Below are 20,655 nucleotides of genomic sequence, written 5' to 3'. Positions count from 1 at the left end.
GAGATCTGGGCGCTGTGAATGGGGCCCTTTTCAGGTTGGTGCGGGAGGGGACGGCCTGGCTCGAGGCCCAAAACTGATTCGCTCTTCTGCGCAGGAGCTGACCGCTTCATGGACGATGTTGCCCATATGATTGGCTACCGACCGCTGCCCTACATGAAGTGGTGCTGGTCTCTCATCACCCCAGTGGTGTGTGTGGTGAGTTGAAAGCAGTGGGGCAGAAGGTCCTGTATACCTGAAGGAGCGTCTCGACCCCCATCGTTCTGCCCGGACACTGAGGTCCAGTGCCCAGGGCCTTCTGACAGTTCCCTCATTGCGATAAGTAAGGTTACAGGGAACCAGGCAGAGGGCCTTCTCGGTAGTGGCGCCCGTCCTGTGGAACACCCTCCCACCAGATGTCAAAGAGAAAAGCAACTACCAAACTTTTAGAAGACATCTGAAGGCAGCCCTGTTTAGGGAAGCTTTTAATGTTTAATAGGTTATTGTATTTTAGCATTATGTTGGAAGCTGCCCAGGGTGGCTGGAGAAACCCAGCCAGATGGGCAGGGTATAATAAATTATTATTATTATTATTATTATTATTATTATTATTATATTGGAGAAGGGCCCTGTTGCAAACATGGGCTAAATCAGCCTGGCTTTTCACACATTTGTTTTGACTTGCTGCCAAAATATTTGACTGCTGAGACTATATTTGAGCGGTCCCGTACTGGTGTGTGCGTGGTGTCGATGGTGTTTTTAGATTACCACATTCCCAGCCGAAAGAAACTTGTAGTTTGCCTGCATTTAAATAGTACAGCACATACTAAGGAACACTGGTTGTTATTGTCTCTCCCCTGCACTGTGCAAAATACCTGTCCGACTTTACTCAAATGTGATTGCACTTCTTCTTCATGCTGGATTTGTCTAACCTGTTTCAGGGGCAGGACTGCAGGGTTATCCCATTCTCCGTAGTTAGAATCATACAAGGGTCATTTAGCAATGCAGGAATTTCAACTAAAGCATCTTTGTTTTGTTTTTTTAAATAATATTTATTCAAAATTTTAAAGGTTACAAAAAGAAAAAAACAGAAAAAAACAGAAAAAGACAGAAAAAAATACAATCATTTAAAAAAGAAAAAGAATAAATCGAACCTTTACATAGCTTTCTTCCTTTACTTATTTCCTTGACCTCCTCACACCTCCCATTTTTGTATTCTAATTCAAATTGTTATTTCAGCAAATCCTTCCAACCTTGTTTTTATCTTAATAATTTGTTTTAATATACTGTAATTTTACATTCTCTCTTTCATCAATTCATTTTTACTTAATCCTTTATATCATTTCTGCCAAAACCACATCAACTAAAGCATCTTTGACAGATCTCCTAGGAGATCTCCTCAGTCTTGTAGCCAGGTGTACTGATATTTGAGAAGGTGTGAATTAATTTTATTATTACGGTCACTGACCAGTTCCGGCTCACTTACAATATCAGGAAAATCATAAAACAGAACAGGAATACATTGAATTGCAATTGGGTATAACAGGGACAGTTCAGATATAGCGGCAGTTAAAAATATATATTAAATCTTGACCACTAAAATATAACCTAAAATTTTCATTTAAAACCTTAATCATTTTGGTAGTACAGCTTGTTCCCTAAGTTTTATGGCAGTCACACATAATTTGGCCACCCTTAGCGTGATCTCTAGAGCCTTGTCCTCTACCAGGAGTTTTAGACATTGAAGTTCGGACCCATTTGGAGATTTTTGTATAACAGGAGTGATAAATACCGAGTGTATATTCCTGTAGAAATGGCAGTGTAACAAGACATGAGAGACAGTTTCTAGCTCCATCAAGCCGCAGGAGCAGACTCGTTCCACGTAGGGTTTACCCTCGAATCTGCCCTGCAATAAGGCAGATGGCAGCACGTTTTGAGAAGGTCTTTTGTTTAGCACAAGAGAACTAGGACTGGGTTTTGGCTGCCACCTCTATTCCCCCTACCCAAGGCTAAAAATAATAATTATCATTTCTGGTATCTCCTCCCTCCTTCACCACTAGGGCATCTTCCTCTTCCATGTGGTGAACTACCAACCACTGACTTACAACAAGACCTACATCTACCCATGGTGGGGTGAGGCTATTGGCTGGGCTCTGGCCCTTTCCTCCATGCTCTGCATCCCCTGCACGGTCGCTTACAAGCTTCTGCGAAGCAAGGGCTCCTTCCAGCAGGTGAGTAATCAGTCTCTCGCCTCTGGCCAGTCCCAGCCCGTTAGGATGGAGTTGCCAGGCACCTTGCTCTGCTGGCAAGCTGAGCCTGCCAAGGGTCCCATTTGGTCTTCCTGGCGACGGTGCAGTTTGCTGTAGACCCGTCTAGGTGTTGCTATGAGGCTGCAGTGGTGTCCTCACATCCACACGGCGTACATTTACAGCACTGTGACAGTCATGGCTTTCCCCAAAAAGAATAATGGGAGCTGTAGTTTAAGGATGCCAACAGCTGTTGATCTGTGATAAACTACGGTTCCCAGGATTCTTTGGCGGGGAGTCATGCGGTTTAGGAGTGCTTTAAGTGTACGGTGTGGGTGCTTATTCCAGCATAGTTATCTTTCCCTTGTTGCAGCTTGCAATCATTCAGTGTGACCTTAAGGTAAAGGGACCCCTGACCATTAGGTCCAGTCGTGGCCGACTCTGGGGTTGCGGCGCTCATCTTGCTTTATGGGCTGAGGGAGCCGGCATACAGCTTCCGGGTCATGTGGCCAGCATGGCTAAGCCGCTTCTGGCGAACCAGAGCAGCGCACGGAAACTCCGTTTACCTTCCCGCCGGAGTGGTAACTATTTATCTACTTGCACTTTGACATGCTTTCGAACTGCTAGGTTGGCAGGAGCAACGGGAGCTCACCCCGTCGCAGGGATTCAAACTGTCGACCTTCTGTTCGGCAAGTCTTAGGATCTGTGGTTTAACCCACAGCGCCACCCGCGTCCCAGGCAGTGTGACCTTAGAAATGCTCTAAGGAATTTGCACAGCACAGACTTGACTCCAAGCTGGATGCCTCTGCTGATGAAGGTGGCTGTGAGAGGGGCCGGCCCTCTTGTTTTACAAATGAGACATGCAAGCCTCCTCTGCACACTGTGCAGCCAGCTATCAGGCACAGCCATAACTGCTACGCTGAATTGCAGGCTGCTAGCCAGCCATGCTGCTAGACCTGGGGAGGAGAATGGCTTTTTGGAGCTGCCTAGCATCCGTATGATGTAATCTCCAGTCACCCAAATAAAAAGCTCAGAAGCAGGTTCTGCGGTTGCTAAAGCAGCTGTTATTTATACAGTACTTCCCTCTTTCCGGCCAAGCAGCTTGCGGTGGTGCTAAGACTTTAAAAGCACAGAGAAGATGCAAGCATAGATTTGGGGAGGCAGGTGCCAAATGGGCTTCTGTGCTTATTAGAGATCCTGTTCCAAGGTTCTCAAGGATCTGGGGTTTTCCATGCCTTGGCTTCAGTGCCATTCTCCACTTTAGAATCACAGCGTAAGATTTGGGGGAGGCTTTTCTGCCATTGAAGCAGGAGGAACTTCCACTTCTCTCAACACTCTCACGCCACCTGCAAAGCTGTTCACACTTCCAAGCAGACTGAATCTGTGGCCTGGTGGGAAGGAGGCCTCAGTAACAGGCTTTTAAATTTTGTGGCTCCCCATGTTTGGAACCCTCTCCCCACGGATGCCCGCTTGGCTCACTCTCTGCCACTTTTTAGGAAAGGTGTACACACCTTCCCATTTACAGGTGGTGCTGTGGTCTAAACCACAGAGCCTAGGGCATGCCGATCAGAAGGTCAGCGGTTCTAATCCCCGCAACGGGGTGAGCTCCTGTTGTTTGGTCCCTGCTCCTGCCAACCCAGCAGTTCAAAAGCACACCAAAGTGCAAGTAGGTAAATAGGTACTGCCATGGCGGGAAGGTAAACGGCGTTTCCATGCGCTGCTCTGGTTCGCCAGAAGTGGCTTAGTCATGCTGGCTGGCCACATGACCTGGAAGCTGTCTGCGGACAAACAGCAGCTCCCTCAGCCAGTAAAGTGAGACGAGCACCACAACCCCAGGGTCGTCTGCGACTAGACCTAACGGTCAGGGGTACCTTTACCTTTGAGTCCTCAGAAGGGCTGAAAATGCCTAGACAGATTGTTTATTAAAAAAAAATAAGTCTTCACATGCCATCAGATTGATGTTGGTTGGTTGGTTTTGGTGTACCATTCATTTGGCCTTGGTTGCTGGTTTTAATGTACGCTAGGGCAGGGCCGCAGCTAGGGAGTGGCAAGGTGGGCCCCTGGCAGGGGATGGGACGCATGCACAAAATATGTCCATAAATATTGTTTATTGTTTCATAATAAATGGTTTTAAATAGAGGGTGAATTGAATGGGTGGAGGGAGGCGGGTTGGAGAAGAGGCAGAAAGAAGAGCTAATTTGTCTGCGGCTGGGGGGGCGCGCAATCTGGATGGTTCTCACCCAGCTACGGTTCTGCGCTAGGATAACATTTTAGGCTTTTCCTTTAAAGTCCCTCCGTTGTACTGATGGCTAACGGATGTAAGGACCCCGACTGTGCTAGTTTTTAAGCAAGGTGGAAAAAATGCTCTATGTAAATAAACAAATAGTGAACAAACGGACGTGCTTGTGCCTTGAGTTGCTTGCTGACTCCCCTGCCTCGTTTCTCCCCCAGCGCTGGCAATTGCTGACCACCCCCGTCTGGGGCCACCACCACCTGGAATACATGACACCCGAAGCGGAGACAAAACTGCTGCCACCGCCAGACAGTCTCACTGCAGCCCCCCTGGAGAAGGCCACGCTTTTTGAGACTGTGATTTGATTTTCTTGTACCCTCTTCCTCTAGCAATAACACCGGGCACCAAGGTCAGCTGTTTGGGGGTAGCAGGGAAAGTTGGCAGTATTGGAGACTCAGCCCTTCGCATAGTCAGGAGGCTCCCGGTGCGAGAAGTCAATAAAGACCCCTGATGGCTGGTGGCAGTGGCTGCCGCGAGCTTTTCGCCGCTTTGTCGGCGGCCTCACTTGCCACCTTCCACCAGGGCCCTAGACGTGACTCTGCTGCAGTGGGGCTTGGGGGCAGGGGCTAATCCTGGCTCCCATGTGTGGTGGCCGACCGCAGATCTGTGAAGTCAATGAATGCCACAGGTCTTTGGGATGGGGCATTGCATTCTAGGTCAAATGGCATGCGGCCACACCAGATGGGAGCCAAGCTTGGCTCTCATTCGAAAGCACTCCTATCCCCCACCCCCTTAAAATGCATCTGGGGGGCCATTGGGCAAGCGGTGCATGGCGGTGTGGCAGGGCTGGTGTGGGTCCTTCAGCCAATGCCTGACTCGGCCAACTGCTGGCACCATACCTGCCTGCTTGCAATTTGGCTGTGTACCTTAGGTACCTTCATACCATTAATGGGAAAGCTGTGAAATCAGGTTGGCTTGGTCTGACATCGGTAGGACGGAGGTGCTGCTAGCAGCAGGTGACAAGGGCTCCATGCACACATATACCCATCCCAGCACATGCAAACTTCCACATTTCCTCCACATGGCGCAAAGGCTAACCTCCTCTCCTCCAAGATCACCTCATCCAATAGTTTCAGTATTAGCATTCAAACCTCAGGCGAGGAGGGCATTCACTTCCTCGTACCAGATAGGCTGGGCCACCCCATTCCCAGCCATCAGAGCAACTGGGACCGGCTCCATCCCAGCTTTCATTACTATCCCCAGTACAGCTCCACTAGGTCTCTTCCCCCAAACCCACCCAGCACTGCTGGACTCTAAACCTTCTGTGGGGTGCTTTTAATCCTCGGGGGCAAGTGCTGTTTGCCCACTCTTTCCACCCATCATATATCCCAATCCTCCGACTGATCTTACCTGGTTAAGGTCTACTAATGGCATCCTGTCTCTCAGGTTCTAATCCTTCCCCGACTCTGCAAGAGAAAGCAGAAAAAGACCGTCACATTTCCAGTACTCTGTGTGGCCTAGTCTCTTTTGTACCTTATTCCCCAATCCACCTGCCACAAATCATGTCCCTTCCCACAATTTTGGTTGCACTTATGCGATCTTGATCATGTAGCAGTTGCCTTTTAATTTCTTGCCCCTACCATTATAAATGTACCTTATGCACTCTGCTGCCTTCCCCACGCATTCCTCCCCCTGGAGAAAGATGTCTGTCATCAACTTTTTGGCTCTTACCAATGGCTTTTGGGTAGGCTGTGACTGAGGCCACTCCAGCTGGAATTGGAGGACAGAACTCCCGAAACTTTCTCTCACTGTAGAGGGAAAAGGAACCTCCCCAAATTAATAAGAGAGAGGGGAACGGGAGTGCCAGAGAAATGGAGTGTGTGGGTGTTGTCTTGAACAAGCAGATCACCAGCTGTCCTGTTCCCCCTTCACAAACAAACATGGAAAAAACTCTTATGGAACAGCACATCACTCTCACACACAGAGAGACACACACACACCTTAATAGAGTTGGCAGTTTTATTTCTGTAGCTTTAACATCTGCCTGACAAGCATAAATTCAAAAGATGCAACCTGGAGGTGTCACAATGGAACACCACAACTTTTAGGGCATTTCCGCATGACCCGGGCATTCGTCTTGATTTGTTTGCAGGGAGCTAAGAGCAAGTGTTATCCCTCTACATTTCCTATTGCATTTCCCCCGTCACTTTCCTTCCTGCAAAAAGTCCCATCTTTGGGAGAAGTGAATTCAGTGTGCAAGACCTCATTTGCCGGTATGTCATTGAATCCCTCTTGAAAACAGAGGCAGTCTGGAAGCGTCCATAGTTGTTCATGATGAGAAAGGCTACACCGGCTGAATTTATCCCTGTCATACAGCTGCTGCAGCAGCAATCCTACTGCTGCTTCTTGCCCAGGTGAGCTCAGCCCCTTCTCCACCTCCACATTGTAGTGCCCAGCCATGCTGCTGCACCTCCCCATTGTATGTATTTGTAATATATGAGTGTTTGTGCCAAATCGGGCTGAGCCCATTTTCCTCTGCACACCAAGCTGTAATCACTACCACCACCCCATGCTATCCTAATTCTCAGCTCCCTGTTTTTTTTGGTTTGGTTTTTTCCCCTCTCTCTTGTTTTTGCACCTACCCAATTGCGGTACAGATCCAACCTCTGACAATAAATATGGGAGAGATTCTGCCTGTGTCAATTGCATCTTTGTCAAAGCTGCTTCGCCTCCAGTCAGTCCATTTGGGCAAGTGGGGCACTGCCCCCCACCAACCACAATCTGACACCCCTTGCCTGCCACCAGTCCAGGGGGTGGCGCTGTCCGCTTCCTTCCCCCTCCTCAGTCTCCATGTTGCCCTTGTACATCTCAGCAGGGAGGATGGGGTAAAAATTAGCATTAGTCTGCTCTCTCCACCATTGGCTCTGGATCCACCTGTTCTTGGGGGGTCCCTGCCTTCTGCCCCTCAAGTCCCAATGGGGCACCAGCCACCACTGCTTCTGGTATGGCTGGCTGATAATGGCGACAACGGGGTCTATCACTAACAGGACAGTGATCGCTATCTAATCTTATGGCAATTGCATACATGTGAAAAAGCGGGGGGTAAAGGGATTGGGGGGCGGAGAAGCACATTAAAAATGGGAGGCCACACAGCAGGGTTGCCAGCTAGTACACGATTTGCATTCTGGGCCAGGTGTTGGAAAGCCAGGCAAAATCAGGCCAGAAGAAAATCGACCAAGGTGAAAGAATTACCGTACTTTTTGCTCTATAAGACTCACTTTTTCTCTCCTAAAAAGTAAGGGAAATGTGTGTGCATCTTATGGAGCAAATGCAGGCTGCGCAGCTATCCCAGAAGCCAGGAACTGCGCAGTGATCCCTCTTGCTGTTCTGGCTTCTGGGATTCAGAATATTTTTTTCTTATTTTCCTCCTCCAAAAACTAGGTGCGTCTTATGGTCTGGTGCATCTTATAGAGCGAAAATATGGTAAAAAAGGAAGAAAATGATCTGAGTTGGGAAATTGAGACAGGAGTGAGGGATGACAGCCCAGAGTTATTGATATGAGTCAGAGTGCTGTGGTGACCTACTTAGGAAGGAAATCTCCCCACCACCACCTGCATCTTTGGATTCTGGTGGCAGAAGTCTCATCCCTTCTGTCAAATAGAGGGAACGTGCCTCTGGACATTTTTTTTAAAAAAACAAAATTATGATGATTCGTGCTCATGATGGCATCAGAGCAGTTATACGCAATCCTGCTTCCGGTACTATTTGTTTATGCAAAGGTTTTCGGGGCAGACATAGGATCACGGAATCGCCATGTTGGGAGGGACCTTGAGGGTCAACTAGTCCAATCCACTGCAATGCAGAGGAATCTTTCACCCAACATGGGACTTGCACCCACGAACCTGAGATTAAGGGTCTCACGCTCCACCAATTGAGCTATCTCAATGCTCAACACCTATTGTTTTGTTTCCTATCAAGGCATGTCCTGCAACTTCTGGTGGAAACCATGTAACTTTTCACACCACAAATGCTCTAGGTGGGGTTAGGTTGGGTTTGCTTGGGGTTTTTTGGGGGTCCCACATCTGTTGCTCTATAGTGCAAAAGTCCCTCTCCGGATGGCAATGATTGAATCACACTGAGGGAAGCATTGCAGAACAGCTGATGAAGCAGAATGATATGTTGGTGGTCCAGTATAATTCCACCACTAGTACAACTATTATCACGTCAATGGCATTTTTGCGGAACTCACACACACATCAAATAATAGCAGGCAGTGCTATGCACTGCGTAGCCTTCAAAACATTGCTCTCACAGAGCACGAGCACAAGGTGGCAGCAGAAACGCTGCATTCAAGCCTGTAAAATATTATTACAATCCCTTCCTCGCCAGGCAAAGGCATTGCTAGCTGAATTCTCCCAGCGGCGTATCTTGGCACACTGTATTGCCATGAATAGGAGAAGCAGCTGTAGCTCTTCTCTCTCTTTCTCAATCCCCTCTGTCTCTCTGAGCACCATAACCATCTTTATGAAAGGATGGCAACACTGGAAGCCGCCTTACACTGTGTCAGCCCACTGGCCCATCTAGTTCAGTATTGCCTACACTGACTGGCAGCAGCACTCCAGGGTTACAGACAGGGGTCCCTCCCAGGCCTACCTGGAGATGAACTTGGGACCTTCTGTATACAAAGCAGCTGCTCTGCCACTGAGCTACAGCTCATAGGAAGCTGCCTACCACTGGCCCCTCTGGCTTAGTATTGTCTACACTGACTGGCAGCAGCTCTCCAGGGTTTCAAGTGGGGACATTCCCAATTTCCAACGTTTTTAGTATCCTGTGGTGCATTCTCTCCCCAAGCCTAGACTGCAATGACTCGATGCCTACAAAGAATTGTAGAGTTGGGAGGGACCTTGAGGGACATCTAGTCCAACCCCCTGCAATGCAGGAATCAGCTGTGAGCAAACCTATTTCCTGATTGGCTGAACCAGGTTCCCCGAGTCAGATTAACTACACACACACCACCATTGTCCAACCCGCTTCTCGTTTTGAGATTATTTTATTTATTTATTTTAAATCATTTTTGTTATTAAGGGTTGTGTCCAGTTAAGTCACGCTCAGACTAACCCGCTGAAATGGACATGACTAATCAGGTACAACCCTAAGCCATGAACACTACCTAGAAATGGACATCAAACAAAAACAAGAGAGGTGTTAAGTTATTCTTCAGAGTGCTGTGCACGATGTACTCATCTTGCTTACTAAATTTATATCCCACCGTCATCTCCAAGCAGCTTAAGGTGGTCTCATGGTTGAGTGGTGAGTTGCCGCCCTGCTCCCAGTGGAAATAAAGACACATGACACAATTATTAAGGTTAATGGGCTAAATAAGGCCACAACATTATTGGTTACAGGTGATGAGCGGTATTGGCTTAGGCATTGGTCCTAACCGACTATATCCAGCTTCAGCCCGTCCGCTTGAAGTCCGGGAAGGGTAAACCACCAGTAGGGGGAGTCCTGCTGATGCACATCAACTAGGAACTCCCCCGGGGTCACCGATAGGGGGCGTGCCTTAGGCCCTCACCTCCATAGGCTTCGGACAGGGCCGCGGCCCCCGGAATCCTTTATCGGACTACCCTTCCATATGCGGGGCAGGTGATGGCGCTTCCTCCCCTCTTCCAACTACAAAACAATACCAATACCAAGAAAGTTGTGATGATTTGCTACGAGGTAGGCGAAAACCAAGTGGCTGGTGCCAATTTCCCAAGTGGAAAAATTCCTACCAGGCCCCTCAATGGCGACCAACCAAGGTCCATAGCAAGGTGAAGGAACGAAAACCTTAAAGGGCGGGAGGCTGGGAAACAGGAACAGCTGGTAGGCTGGAAAAGAGGGAGATCCCCGGCATGTCTGTGTTAAATAGGGCAGGCCACGCCCCCAAGAGCCAACCAATTGTCTGGCCAGGGCGTGACTTGGCCGGGGATTCCCCCAATTGCAAGGGGGGGTGACGCCCGCAATCCCACCTCCTCTGCAGGGCGGAAGTGGCTTTCTCCCCCGCCCCCCCCATTTAATCTCCCCAACAACCCTGTGAGGTAGTCTAGGCTGAGAGGCAGTGACTGGCCCTACCCAGTGAGCCTCACTGCCGAGTAGGGATTTGAACCCCTCATCTCCCCAGGTCCTTGACCAACGCTCTAGCCACTAAACCACACCAGCTCTCCACATCTTGAATCAGTCTCAAGTTCTGCATGGATATTTATTTTCCTTCCTCATCCTGAGTTTGCCAGGGGTGTGTGTGTGTGCTAACCTCTGCAATGTTCATGCCAGCAATGCACAGCTGGGCCATTACTCTTAAAGACTGGTAGCTGAGGCTATCCATAATAGTCCAGTCTTTTTTTCCCGCAGCCGGACAAAGGGTTGAGAAAGGAGTCCTCCTTTTATAAAGTCATGCCGTACAGCGCCAAAATGACCCACGCCTCAGCAGAGCTCTTGCTCCATTAATAACCATAATAATAACCAAGAGAGCTGCAACCGGCAACATCTCCATCTGCTGAGCAGTTCAACTGAGCAGGCAAAGCACCTTACTTGCTGCCATCTTCAGCTTCACACAGGTCCACCAAGGCTTGACAGTGATGCATTACTTAGATCTGGGAGAGATCTAAGTAATGACCCCTTCATAAGCATAGTAGTGAAAAGGAGCGTGAATGCAGTTCTGTTAACCTCTGTGCATATCCCTCTCCGTATTTTTATTTTTGTTAATGAGTACTCCTTAAAAGGGACACGGGTGGCGCTGTGGTCTAAACCACAGAGCCTACGCCTTGCCGATCAGAACATCGGCGGTTCGAATCCCCGCGACAGGGTGAGCTCCCACTGCTCGGTCCCAGCTCCTGCCCACCTAGCAGTTCAAAAGCACGTCAAAGTGCAAGTAGATGAATAGGTACTGCTCCGGCGGGAAGGTAAACGGCATTTCCATGTGCTGCTCTGGTTCACCAGAAGCGGCTTAGTCATGCTGGCCACATGACCCGGAAGCTGTACGCCGGCTCCCTTGTCCAATAAAGCAAGGTGAGTGCCGCAACCCCAGAGTCGGCTACGACTGGATCTAATGGTCAGGGGTCCCTTTACCTTTATTCCTTAAAAATGCAAATAGGAGCCAAGGGAGCAGGCGTACAGCTTCCGGGTCATTATTATTATTTATCAAATTTATATACAGTGGTACCTTGGGTTAAGAACTAAATTCGTTCCGGAGGTCCGTTCTTAACCTGAAACTGTTCTTAACCTGAGGTACCACTTTAGCTAATGGGGCCTCCCGCTGCCACCGTGCGATTTCTGTTCTCATCCTGAGGTAAAGTTCTTAACCTGAGGTACTATTTCTGGGTTAGCAGAGTCTGTAACCTGAAGCGCCTGTAACCCAATGTACCGCTGTATTGCCCTATACCTAGCGGTCTCAGGGCGTTTCACAGAATAAAATCAAGATATAAAACCACAAAATACCTAATAACTTTAGAGTTAATAAAATCAAGATATAAAACCACAAAATACCTAATAAAATTAGAGTTAATCAGGCAAAAATTAGCAATCCAAAGGGATGGGAGATTAAACAAGACTGCTGGCCAAGAATTCAATCACTTTCACTGTGACTTTTTAGCTGTTTCTAATTATTAAAAAGAGGGTTTTGCTTTACCGTTGGACTGCTTTGTTTTCATGGACTGAGATGGCTACCTGCAATTGCTTGCTACGGTGTGATTATCCCAGAGGCTTGCTGGGAATGCAGTAAGGATTATTCATGACATTTAATCTCATTCTTCCTCCAAAGACCCCAGAACCTGGTTCTTCCCCACTTTATCATAGCAATCCTGTAACGTAGGTTAAGCTGAGAGATCATGACTAGCTGAAGGTCATTAGTGAGCTTTGGCTTTGTGTTATACTGGGGTACACACGGGGACACAGGGACACTTACAGGGGAAGGGAGAAAGATCAGTCGTAGAGCATCTGCTTGACGGTTCAATCCCCAGGATCTCCAGGTAGAATTGGGACCATAAACTTCCTGAAACCATGGGGAGCTGCTGCCAGCCAGTGTAGACAATACTGGGCTAGACAGACTAGGAATTTGACTCAGCCTACATACGTGCCTACATATACTGGGATAAGTGGTAATACAGTGGTACCTCGGGTTACATATGCTTCAGGTTACAGACTCCGCTAACCCAGAAATAGTACCTCGGGTTGAGAACTTTGCTTCAGGATGAGAAGAGAAATCGCGCAGCAGCGGTGTGGCAGCAGCAGGAGGCCCCATTAGCTAAAGTGGTACTTCAGGTTAAGAACAGTTTCAGGTTAAGAACAGACCTCCGGAACGAATTAAATACTTAACCCGAGGTACCACTGTATATAGATCAGGGGTAGGCAAACTATGGCCCAGGGGCTGGATGCGGCCCAATCGCCTTCTCAATATGGCCCATGGATGGTCCAGGAATCAGCGTGTTTTTACATGAGTAGAAGGTGCCCTTTTATTTAAAATGCATCTCTGGGTTATCTGTGGGGCCTGCCTGGTGTTTTTACATGAAAAGAATGTGTGCTTTTATTTAAAATGCATCTCTGGGTTATTTGTGGGGCATAGGAATTCGTTCATTTGCCCCCAAAAAATATAGTCCGGCCCACCACATAGTCTGAGGAACGGTGGACCGGCCCCCTGCTGAAAAAGTTTACTGACCCTGATACAGATGCTAGGATTTTTTGTTACTTATATCTCCTCCTGCCTTTCCTCCAATGAACTCAAGGTGGCAGATATGTTTTCCCGCGTCCCCCAATTTTATCCTCGCAACAACCTTCGGAGGTAGGCTAGGCCGTGGCTGGCCCGACAAGCAAGCTTTGTGACTGAGCGGAGATTCAAACCCTAGTTTCCCTGGCCTCAGTCCAACACTCGAACCACCGCAACACACTAGCACAGTTTAAAGGTTTGTTTGTCGAAAATTAATAAAAATTATTAAAAAAAAATAATAAAATAAAGGTAAAGAGACCCCTGACCATTAGGTCCAGTCGTGGCCGACTCTGGGGTTGCAGCGCTCATCTCGCTTTACTGGCCGAGGGAGCTGGCATACAGCTTCTGGGTCATGTGGCCAGCATGACTAAGCATCTTCTGGCGAACCAGAGCAGCACACGGAAACGCCGTTTACCTTCCCGCAGGAGCGGTACCTATTTAGCTACTTGCACTTTGACGTGCTTTCGAACTGCTAGGTTGGCAGGAGCAGGGACCGAGCAATGGGAGCCCACCCCGTCGTGGGGATTCGAACCGCCGACCTTCTGATTGGCAGAGATGGCGTACCATCCGCAACCTTACGAAAGCACTGGATCTTTAGCCCTCTGGACCCTGTGGTCTCCCAGTGTGCACCCCTGATCTGTGGTGCTCCTAAACCTGCACCGCAATTCCTGAATTCCATCTCCAACATAAGGTTGATTCACAGGCCCCAGAAGGCACTGACGGTGCCTAATAAGCGTATCCTTCCAGTAAAGATTGCTTACATTTTAAGTGCCGTAACATGACACAGGCGAATGGAAATTTATATTCAAATACATATTTACCCATTACATTGTAATAAATATTGCACTGCATATTTATTAATCGGAAGCGGCGTTTGTATAAGGGTTTTCAAGTGTTCAAAGCCCTTCAAGTGCATTATCTTGTAATCTTTATGACAGCTGTGTCAGGTGAGTATTATTCTTTCCCCGTTTTCACAGACGGGGGCTGCCCCCCCCCCCAGGCAACCCTGTCATCCTAAAGCCACCAACCGAATTCATCATGGCAGAGATTAAAACCCAAGACAAAAACTTCCAGCAGATGTATTTTTAAACCAGTTTGGGGGCTTTTATAAGCCTAAACTCCTTCCGCTCCTCTGAACCGTGAGAAATTCGGGAGCAGCGCTGTTTGGGTTTGAGGAGAGAACACTGGAGATCACTCACGGTGTTCTTTCAATATTTGCTCTATTTAAAAATATACACAAGCAGAGCATGAAGCAAGGGGGGAGGAGGTAAGGTACATGGGAAGGGCTGCAGCTCAGCTGGCAGGGCTCATGCATTGCATGCAGAAGGTCCCAGGTTCAATCCCTGGCATCTCCAGTTAATAATAATAATAATAATAATAATTATTATTATTATTATTTATTTATACCCCACCCATCTGACTGGGTTTCTCCAGCCACTCTGGGCGGCTTCCAACGGAATAATAAAATACAATAACCTATTAAACATTAAAAGCTTCCCTAAACAGGGCTGCCTTCAGATGTCTTCTAAAAGTCGGGTAGTTGTTTTTCTCTTTGACATCTGGTGGGAGGGCGTTCCACAGGGCGGGTGCCACTACCGAGAAGGCCCTCTGCCTGGTTCCCTGTAACCTCACTTCTCGCAGCGGGGGAACCGTCAGAAGGCACTCAGCGCTGGACCTCAGTGTCCTGGCAGAACGATGGGGGTGGAGACGCTCCTTCAGGTATACTAGACCGAAGCCGTTTAGGGCTTTAAATGTCAGCACCAACACTTTGAATTGTGCTCGGAAACATACTGGGAGCCAGCGTAGGTCTTTCAAGACCAGTGTTATATGGTCTCGGCAGCCGCTCCCAGTTACCAATCTAGCTGCCGCATTCTGGGTTAGTTGTAGTTTCTGGGTCACCTTCAAAGGTAGCCCCACGTAGAGCGCATTGAAGTAGTCCAACCGAGAGATAACTAGAGCATGCACCACTCTGGTGAGACAGTCTGCGGGCAAGTAGGGTCTCAGCCTGCGTACCAGGTGGAGTTGGTAGACAGCTGCCCTGGATACAGAATTAACCTGTGCCTCCATGGACAGCTGTGAGTCCAAAATGACTCCCAGGCTGTGCACCTGGTCCTTCAGGGGCACAGTTGCCCCATTCAGGACCCCATTCTGGGGCAGGGGAGACGGCTGCCTGAAACCCTGGAGAGCTGCTGCCAGTCAGTGTTGAAAACACTGAGTCAGATGGGCCAACGGTCTGACCTGGTATAAGGCAGCTTCATATGACCCTCTGTGCATGCTTTCCTGGCAGCAGATCCACTGTCTTACATGAGGTCTGCAGACACCCCAGCTCACAGATCTTCCAGGGTTGGCAGATCCAGCCTCCAAGGAACCAGCTGCCCGAGGCAGTAGCCTCACCATGCCTCAAGGGTGGGCCGGCCTTGTCTCCCACTCACTGGCCCTGTTTCTTTGTCTCCGAAACAGTGGTTTCATCACACACCAAAGCTTTGATCAGCACCCTTCCCACTCTGGTGGTAGGGAAGAAGGAAGCTGCAATACCTTTCAAATTGTGATGCAGAAGGTGGGGAGCTGTTCTGCAAACTGAGGGTCACCTTCCCTCTTGGGCAACTGTGCCAGTGGTGGGGAGACTCTTGGGGAGCTAAGTCTGTGTCCGCTGGACCTGGAGTTCCTGCTCTGGTGGGTTTTACTTCCCTAACATTCCAAGCATGCAATTCTCCCATGAACGTAATAAGGTGCCAGAAGCCATTCTGGGCCATGAACGAGGTTGTTCACTCACCGCAGCATTGCAAAGCATCGAGTTGTTGGCATCTGTCTATCTCAGGGGACAATGGAGGAGTGCGCCTTTGCAGGTGAAGTCAAACTGTTCGAAGGTTGCGGTGGCTGCTGTGGCTGTAGAGGCCGATACGGGAGAGACATGTTTTGTTGCAGCTGGGACAGATGAAGGCGCCCGGTTCTGCACCATTGTGTTTCTTCTCTCTGTGCTTCTCCCCAGGAATCCTTCCTCCTCTGGTCACTGCTTGACCTGTGGTCATCTGCAAGGGATCCCCACAGGGTGGGGTAGAGGTTGCCAGCCTTCATGCCATGTTTGCTGATGTCTTTGTAACACAGAGTTGGACTGCCAATGGGCCTGGTGCCTGAAGCCAGCTCCCACAGAGCAAGTCCTTGGGGATCCTGCCATCTTCCATTCTGTGGACAAGCCTGTGTAGATGTCGCTAAGGCAGGAGAGCAAACATGCTGGGAAGGTGGGCTTGGAAAAGCGCATCTTTGTTTGAAACTGCCCATGCGATGCCCAAAACCTTCCTGACGTAGCACATGTGGAAGGCATTGAGGCGTCACTCCTGGCGGCTGTAAGTTGCCCTCGACTCACTTCCATAAAGCAGCATGCTCAAAACTCAGGCTAGGTAGACCTTCGTCTTGGTATTGGACGTTGGCATCACATTCTCCCATACCCTTTTGGGGAGGCGAGCTATTGCCATAGCTGCTGGCTCTCCCAAATCAGTACAGTGGTACCTCGGGTTAAGTACTTATTTCGTTCCAGAGGTCCGTTCTTAACCTGAAACTGTTCTTAACCTGAAGCACCACCACTTTAGCTAATGGGGCCTCCCGCTGCCACCGCGCCACCGGAGCACGATTTCTGTTCTCATCCTGAAGCAAAGTTCTTAACCAGAGGTAGTATTTCTGGGTTAGCGGAGTCTGTAACCTGAAGCGTATCTAACCTGAAGCGTATGTAACCCGAGGTACCACTGTATTCCGAATCGGGTTGTAGCTTTAGCAAGCTGGTGGTGATCTCCGCAAAGCCACACAAATTCGCACCCAGGCCTAGCAATTTTATATAGGCAAGTATTGCATGTACAGCCCGCCACTTCTCCACCGAGTTCCAGACCAGGTCCTCAACCACCCTGTGAGGTAGACAAGTTAATCGGCCCAGGGTTCCCCGGGGAGGAGCTTCTGGGCTCTCCACTCCTTCGAGGGTGCAGCGCGGAATTGCTTCGGCGGAAGAAGAAGAGCGGGGGCTTTTCTGCTGAGTTGCTCGGGGGGTGGGTCACACTTCCTCCCGCTCCCTACCGGAAGAGAAGGCCTTAGAGGGCCGCCCGCGGGTCTGCGACCAAGCGCCCCACGAAGCAGCATTAAGAATGGCTACCTCTACCTGTCCAGGGGGAAAGAACGGGCCCAGTTTCCTATATCCGCGAGCGCACCCTGCAGGTGGAGAGGGCGGCGGGGCAGCGCCCTTGGGCCCTCCCTCGCCCTGTGGCTGCGCGGAGAGGGCAGGAGCTCGAGAGGAGCAGCAGCAGCAGCAGCAGCCCCACGTGCCAAGCCCCTCCTTCCCTCGCGCCGCTGCGCGCCATCCAGCCCGGACCGTGGGAGCTGCCGGCTGTTGGCAAGAGAGGCGCGAGGCTCTCTGCGGCGACGGCGCGCCCAGGTTCGTCCTGCTGCGAAGCGCGAAGGAGGTTTTTGCGCGCGCGCGCGCGCTTGCTTTTTAATGTTTTGCGCTCTCTCTCGCGCAGCTCTCCAGATGTGCAGGCAGGCAGCGGCGCGCGGCGCGGCCACGAGCCCGTCGCCGGCTGCACAGGCTGGGCCAGGAGGGAGAGAAAGCAGCGGAGCCCGCCGAGCTGGAGGGTGGCGCTGGGAGGAGGAGGAGGAGGCGGCGGCGAAGCGGCAGTGCTGCTGACGGGGAGGATGGCGAGCAGCAGCTCCTGGGCAGCCGCACGGAGATGCCGCAGCCGGGCTTGCGCCTCCGCCTCCGCTGAGATACGAGCCGTCGGCCCCAGGTGAGCGCCCCCGCTGCTCCGGGGACGGGCGAGGGAGGCAGCAGGGATGTCCGCGGCCGCAAAGGCGGGCCAGGCCGGGGCTGCAAATCCCCAAGAGTTCCAGACGGGATAACGAGCCCGGTTGGAGGGGGGGGGACGGCCGGGAGAAAAGGAGGGACGCTCCCCACCCCCCGGGCTGGCTTAGGAGAAAGGCAGGGGGTCAGCGCGCAAGGAACGTCCCTCGTCAGGAGGCTGCTTTCTTCGGGGGGGGGGGGAACATGCCTAGGCGGGAGGAGGACGGTGCCCGCTGGAGAGAGAGAGACGCTTTCTGCACATGCTCCGAGGCACCATGGCCTCGGGGCGAGCCTCGTGTTTGGAAACAGGTGCCCGAGCTCAGGCGAAGTCTTGCCCTTGCGCAAAGAGCGGGGGGCGGGCGGGGGCAGACGCCGCTGGCACCTCTGCCCGCCACCCACCTGCTGCCCCCCTTTTGGCGCCTCGTCGTCGGGGCTTCCCAGCAGAGCTCTGGCTTTCCTCCGTCGCGGAGGGTCGAGGGAGTAGCCCGGGAAGGCGAGGAGCTGCGGGCCGGCTGGCAGCAGTCCTGGCCGGGAAGCAGCTCTGGGCTTCTTCCCCGCTGACCTTGGGAAGCGACCTGCGGCTGCGGCTTTCTGCGCGAGCGGGGAGGGCAGCCGGGCAGGTTGGGCAGCAGGAGCGGGGGCGGCGGCCCGTTGCCCTCTAAGGTGGACGTGGCTCCGTCCGGGCTGGGCCGGCGACGGGCACTCGGGAGGGAGGAGGGAGGAGAGGGGGGAGTCCGCCCGCGCTTTTTGCTTGTTTGTTTGCCTGGAAGGAGGAAGGGGCGGGTTAAAAAGCCGGGACCGAGGAGAGAGGGGAGGCGGTGGGGGTGTCGTGACTTCGGGGCAGTCGAGGGGGCGGAGGGGCAGCGGAGCTTGGGATTCCTGGGCCTCCTGTGGAAGGGATGGGAGAAGGTAGGTTTGGAGCGAGCCGGGTCTCCTTCGAAGGAAGTAGCAGCCTGAATACTTGGGGAGATGCTGTGGGCCCTCCCCTATAAAATTGATGGGCATTGCCCTAAAGTTGATGGGCATTGCCATTCACACGGTGTGGATGCACCCCATCATGTGGTCGATTACGCAGGGCGGGGTTTACCTGCCCCCTCCCCAATATTATTTATCCAAGTTGGCACCCCTGGCTGTGGGGCAATCTCGGAAGCCTTTAATTTTTGAGGTGGAGAGATTTCCACTCTGTGAGGGAGGAGGGAAATGGGGGTCAACGAGACTCCCTCATCCTCTGAAGGGAGCAGATGAGGATTGGCTTGGAGGTGCCAAGCTAGCTGGAAACCCTTTGGCAAACCTCTGCTGGCCTGCCACCTTATGGGTGCCAGCTGCCCCATAGTCCTTGCCATTTCCCCCTCCATGCAGGGGCCAAGATTCTGACCAGGGGTTGTGCCACGTGGAACAGGGAAGGGTGGGCAAATGAACCAGGGACAGACGCCAGCTATGCTTCCACTCCGCCATTGCAAGCTAGGTCACAGAATCATAGGGTTGGGAGGGGACCGTGAGGGTCATCTAGTCCAACCCCCTGCAATGCAGGAATATTTTGCCCAAGGTGGGGTTCAAACCCATGATCCTGGCATTAAAAGTCTCATGCTCTGCCAACTGAGCTATCCCAGTTCCGCTTCAGCCATTACATATTTATGCTTCTCATCAAAGGTGCTTTTCTGGGTCCCAAAAGGCCCACCATCCCAGGGTGGGTGGGAGGTAACCAGAGGGGGAAATAGCACCTTTTTGGTTGTGGCTCCCAGTCTGTATAATTCCTACTTGACTGGAGCCAGTCCAGGACCAAGCAAAGATTCCCCACCACCACCACCACCAAGTTGCCTGAACATTTCAGCATGTTCTGTATTTTTGTTCTATGGTATAGTTCTGCTGGATTGTATTGGGTTTCTGGCTGCTTATCTCTGTACTTTAATCTTCGTCATTTCTTTGTTTTGTAATCTTAATAGGTTGTGTGGCACCGAGGGAGTTTTATATACCGAAGCCTCCTTTAGCATCTTATGATTTAGGTGCATGGTGTACGCTCTGAGCGGCTTAAAAGTCTACACCTAAATTGCAAGATGTGGATGCAATAGACATGTTTGCAAACAGCCATATGCTAGTCAAGGGTATGGGGTTGGCTGCATCTGCCTGTTGAGCGTGCGTTCACTGAGCAATGTGTGAAACGTACCTCGGGGCACCAGGCATGGCTGTGCTTGTGTTTGACTCGGAGAGACACTAGAACACAATGTGCCTGTGTCTAGGATCCTTCCTTGGTTGGCTGTAAGAAGAGATTATCTATAGGCAATTGAGAGGTGATCTACATACAGTATAGCTTTTTCCTGTGTGGGAAGTGTTTCTCTGCCCTGAGAAGTGCAATGTGTGAAACAACCCCCTTGGATCTCTGAAACAGAAATCGGCCTTAGTGTGCACATTTCAATATATGCATAGGGCACCTGTAATTTCCCGAAAGTGGGTTTTAAGGCATAGTTGGTGCGAGGACAGGAAATAGGATTTGTAACCCGTTTGTCCCTTTTTGTCTTAGTATTTGACTTAGGAAATGTCTCTGGGTGAGGAAAGGGGAATATGTAGGGAGGAGTTAGTCTTCCGTGGGTGAAAAGTGTGTTCTGTCGAGTGTATGTGTGTTTTTTGGGGGGAGGGAGTTGGC

At 50.8% G+C, this 20,655-nt stretch overlaps 2 protein-coding genes and 1 long non-coding RNA gene across 8 annotated transcripts in view; 2 read left to right on the top strand and 1 right to left on the bottom strand.

Annotated features, from left to right (window-relative positions):
• LOC309336700 (sodium- and chloride-dependent creatine transporter 1-like) overlaps positions 1-6,516 on the top strand; it is a 29,530-nt gene extending 23,014 nt beyond the window's left edge. For all 4 annotated transcript variants that reach the window (XM_081852888.1, XM_081852889.1, XM_081852890.1 and 1 more), the window contains exons 12-14: positions 95-195; positions 2,037-2,207; positions 4,674-6,516. In XM_081852888.1, coding sequence (XP_081709014.1) covers positions 95-195; positions 2,037-2,207; positions 4,674-4,820 — 419 coding nt within the window. In that variant the 3' untranslated portion in view covers positions 4,821-6,516. The remainder of the gene's footprint in view (positions 1-94; positions 196-2,036; positions 2,208-4,673) is intronic.
• The window catches only part of LOC309337428, a 303,990-nt gene that overhangs the window by 166,582 nt on the left and 116,753 nt on the right, over positions 1-20,655 (bottom strand). The gene's annotated exons all lie outside the window — the stretch shown is intronic.
• Positions 17,511-20,655, top strand: part of LOC309337001 (G-protein coupled receptor 22-like) — a 41,918-nt gene continuing 38,773 nt past the window's right edge. For 2 of the 3 annotated variants that reach the window (XR_014154091.1, XM_081853600.1), the window contains exon 1: positions 17,639-17,961. The gene's annotated coding sequence lies outside the window, so the exon portion shown is untranslated. Of the gene's footprint in view, positions 17,613-17,638; positions 17,962-20,655 lie in introns of those variants that run through there. The other variant, XR_014154090.1, reaches the window with a different exon arrangement.

This window comes from Podarcis erhardii, assembly GCF_964252035.2.
Source record: "Podarcis erhardii genome assembly, chromosome: 2".
NCBI classification, from domain to species: Eukaryota; Metazoa; Chordata; class Lepidosauria; order Squamata; family Lacertidae; genus Podarcis; species Podarcis erhardii.
This window is presented reverse-complemented; position numbering and strand designations above follow the sequence as displayed.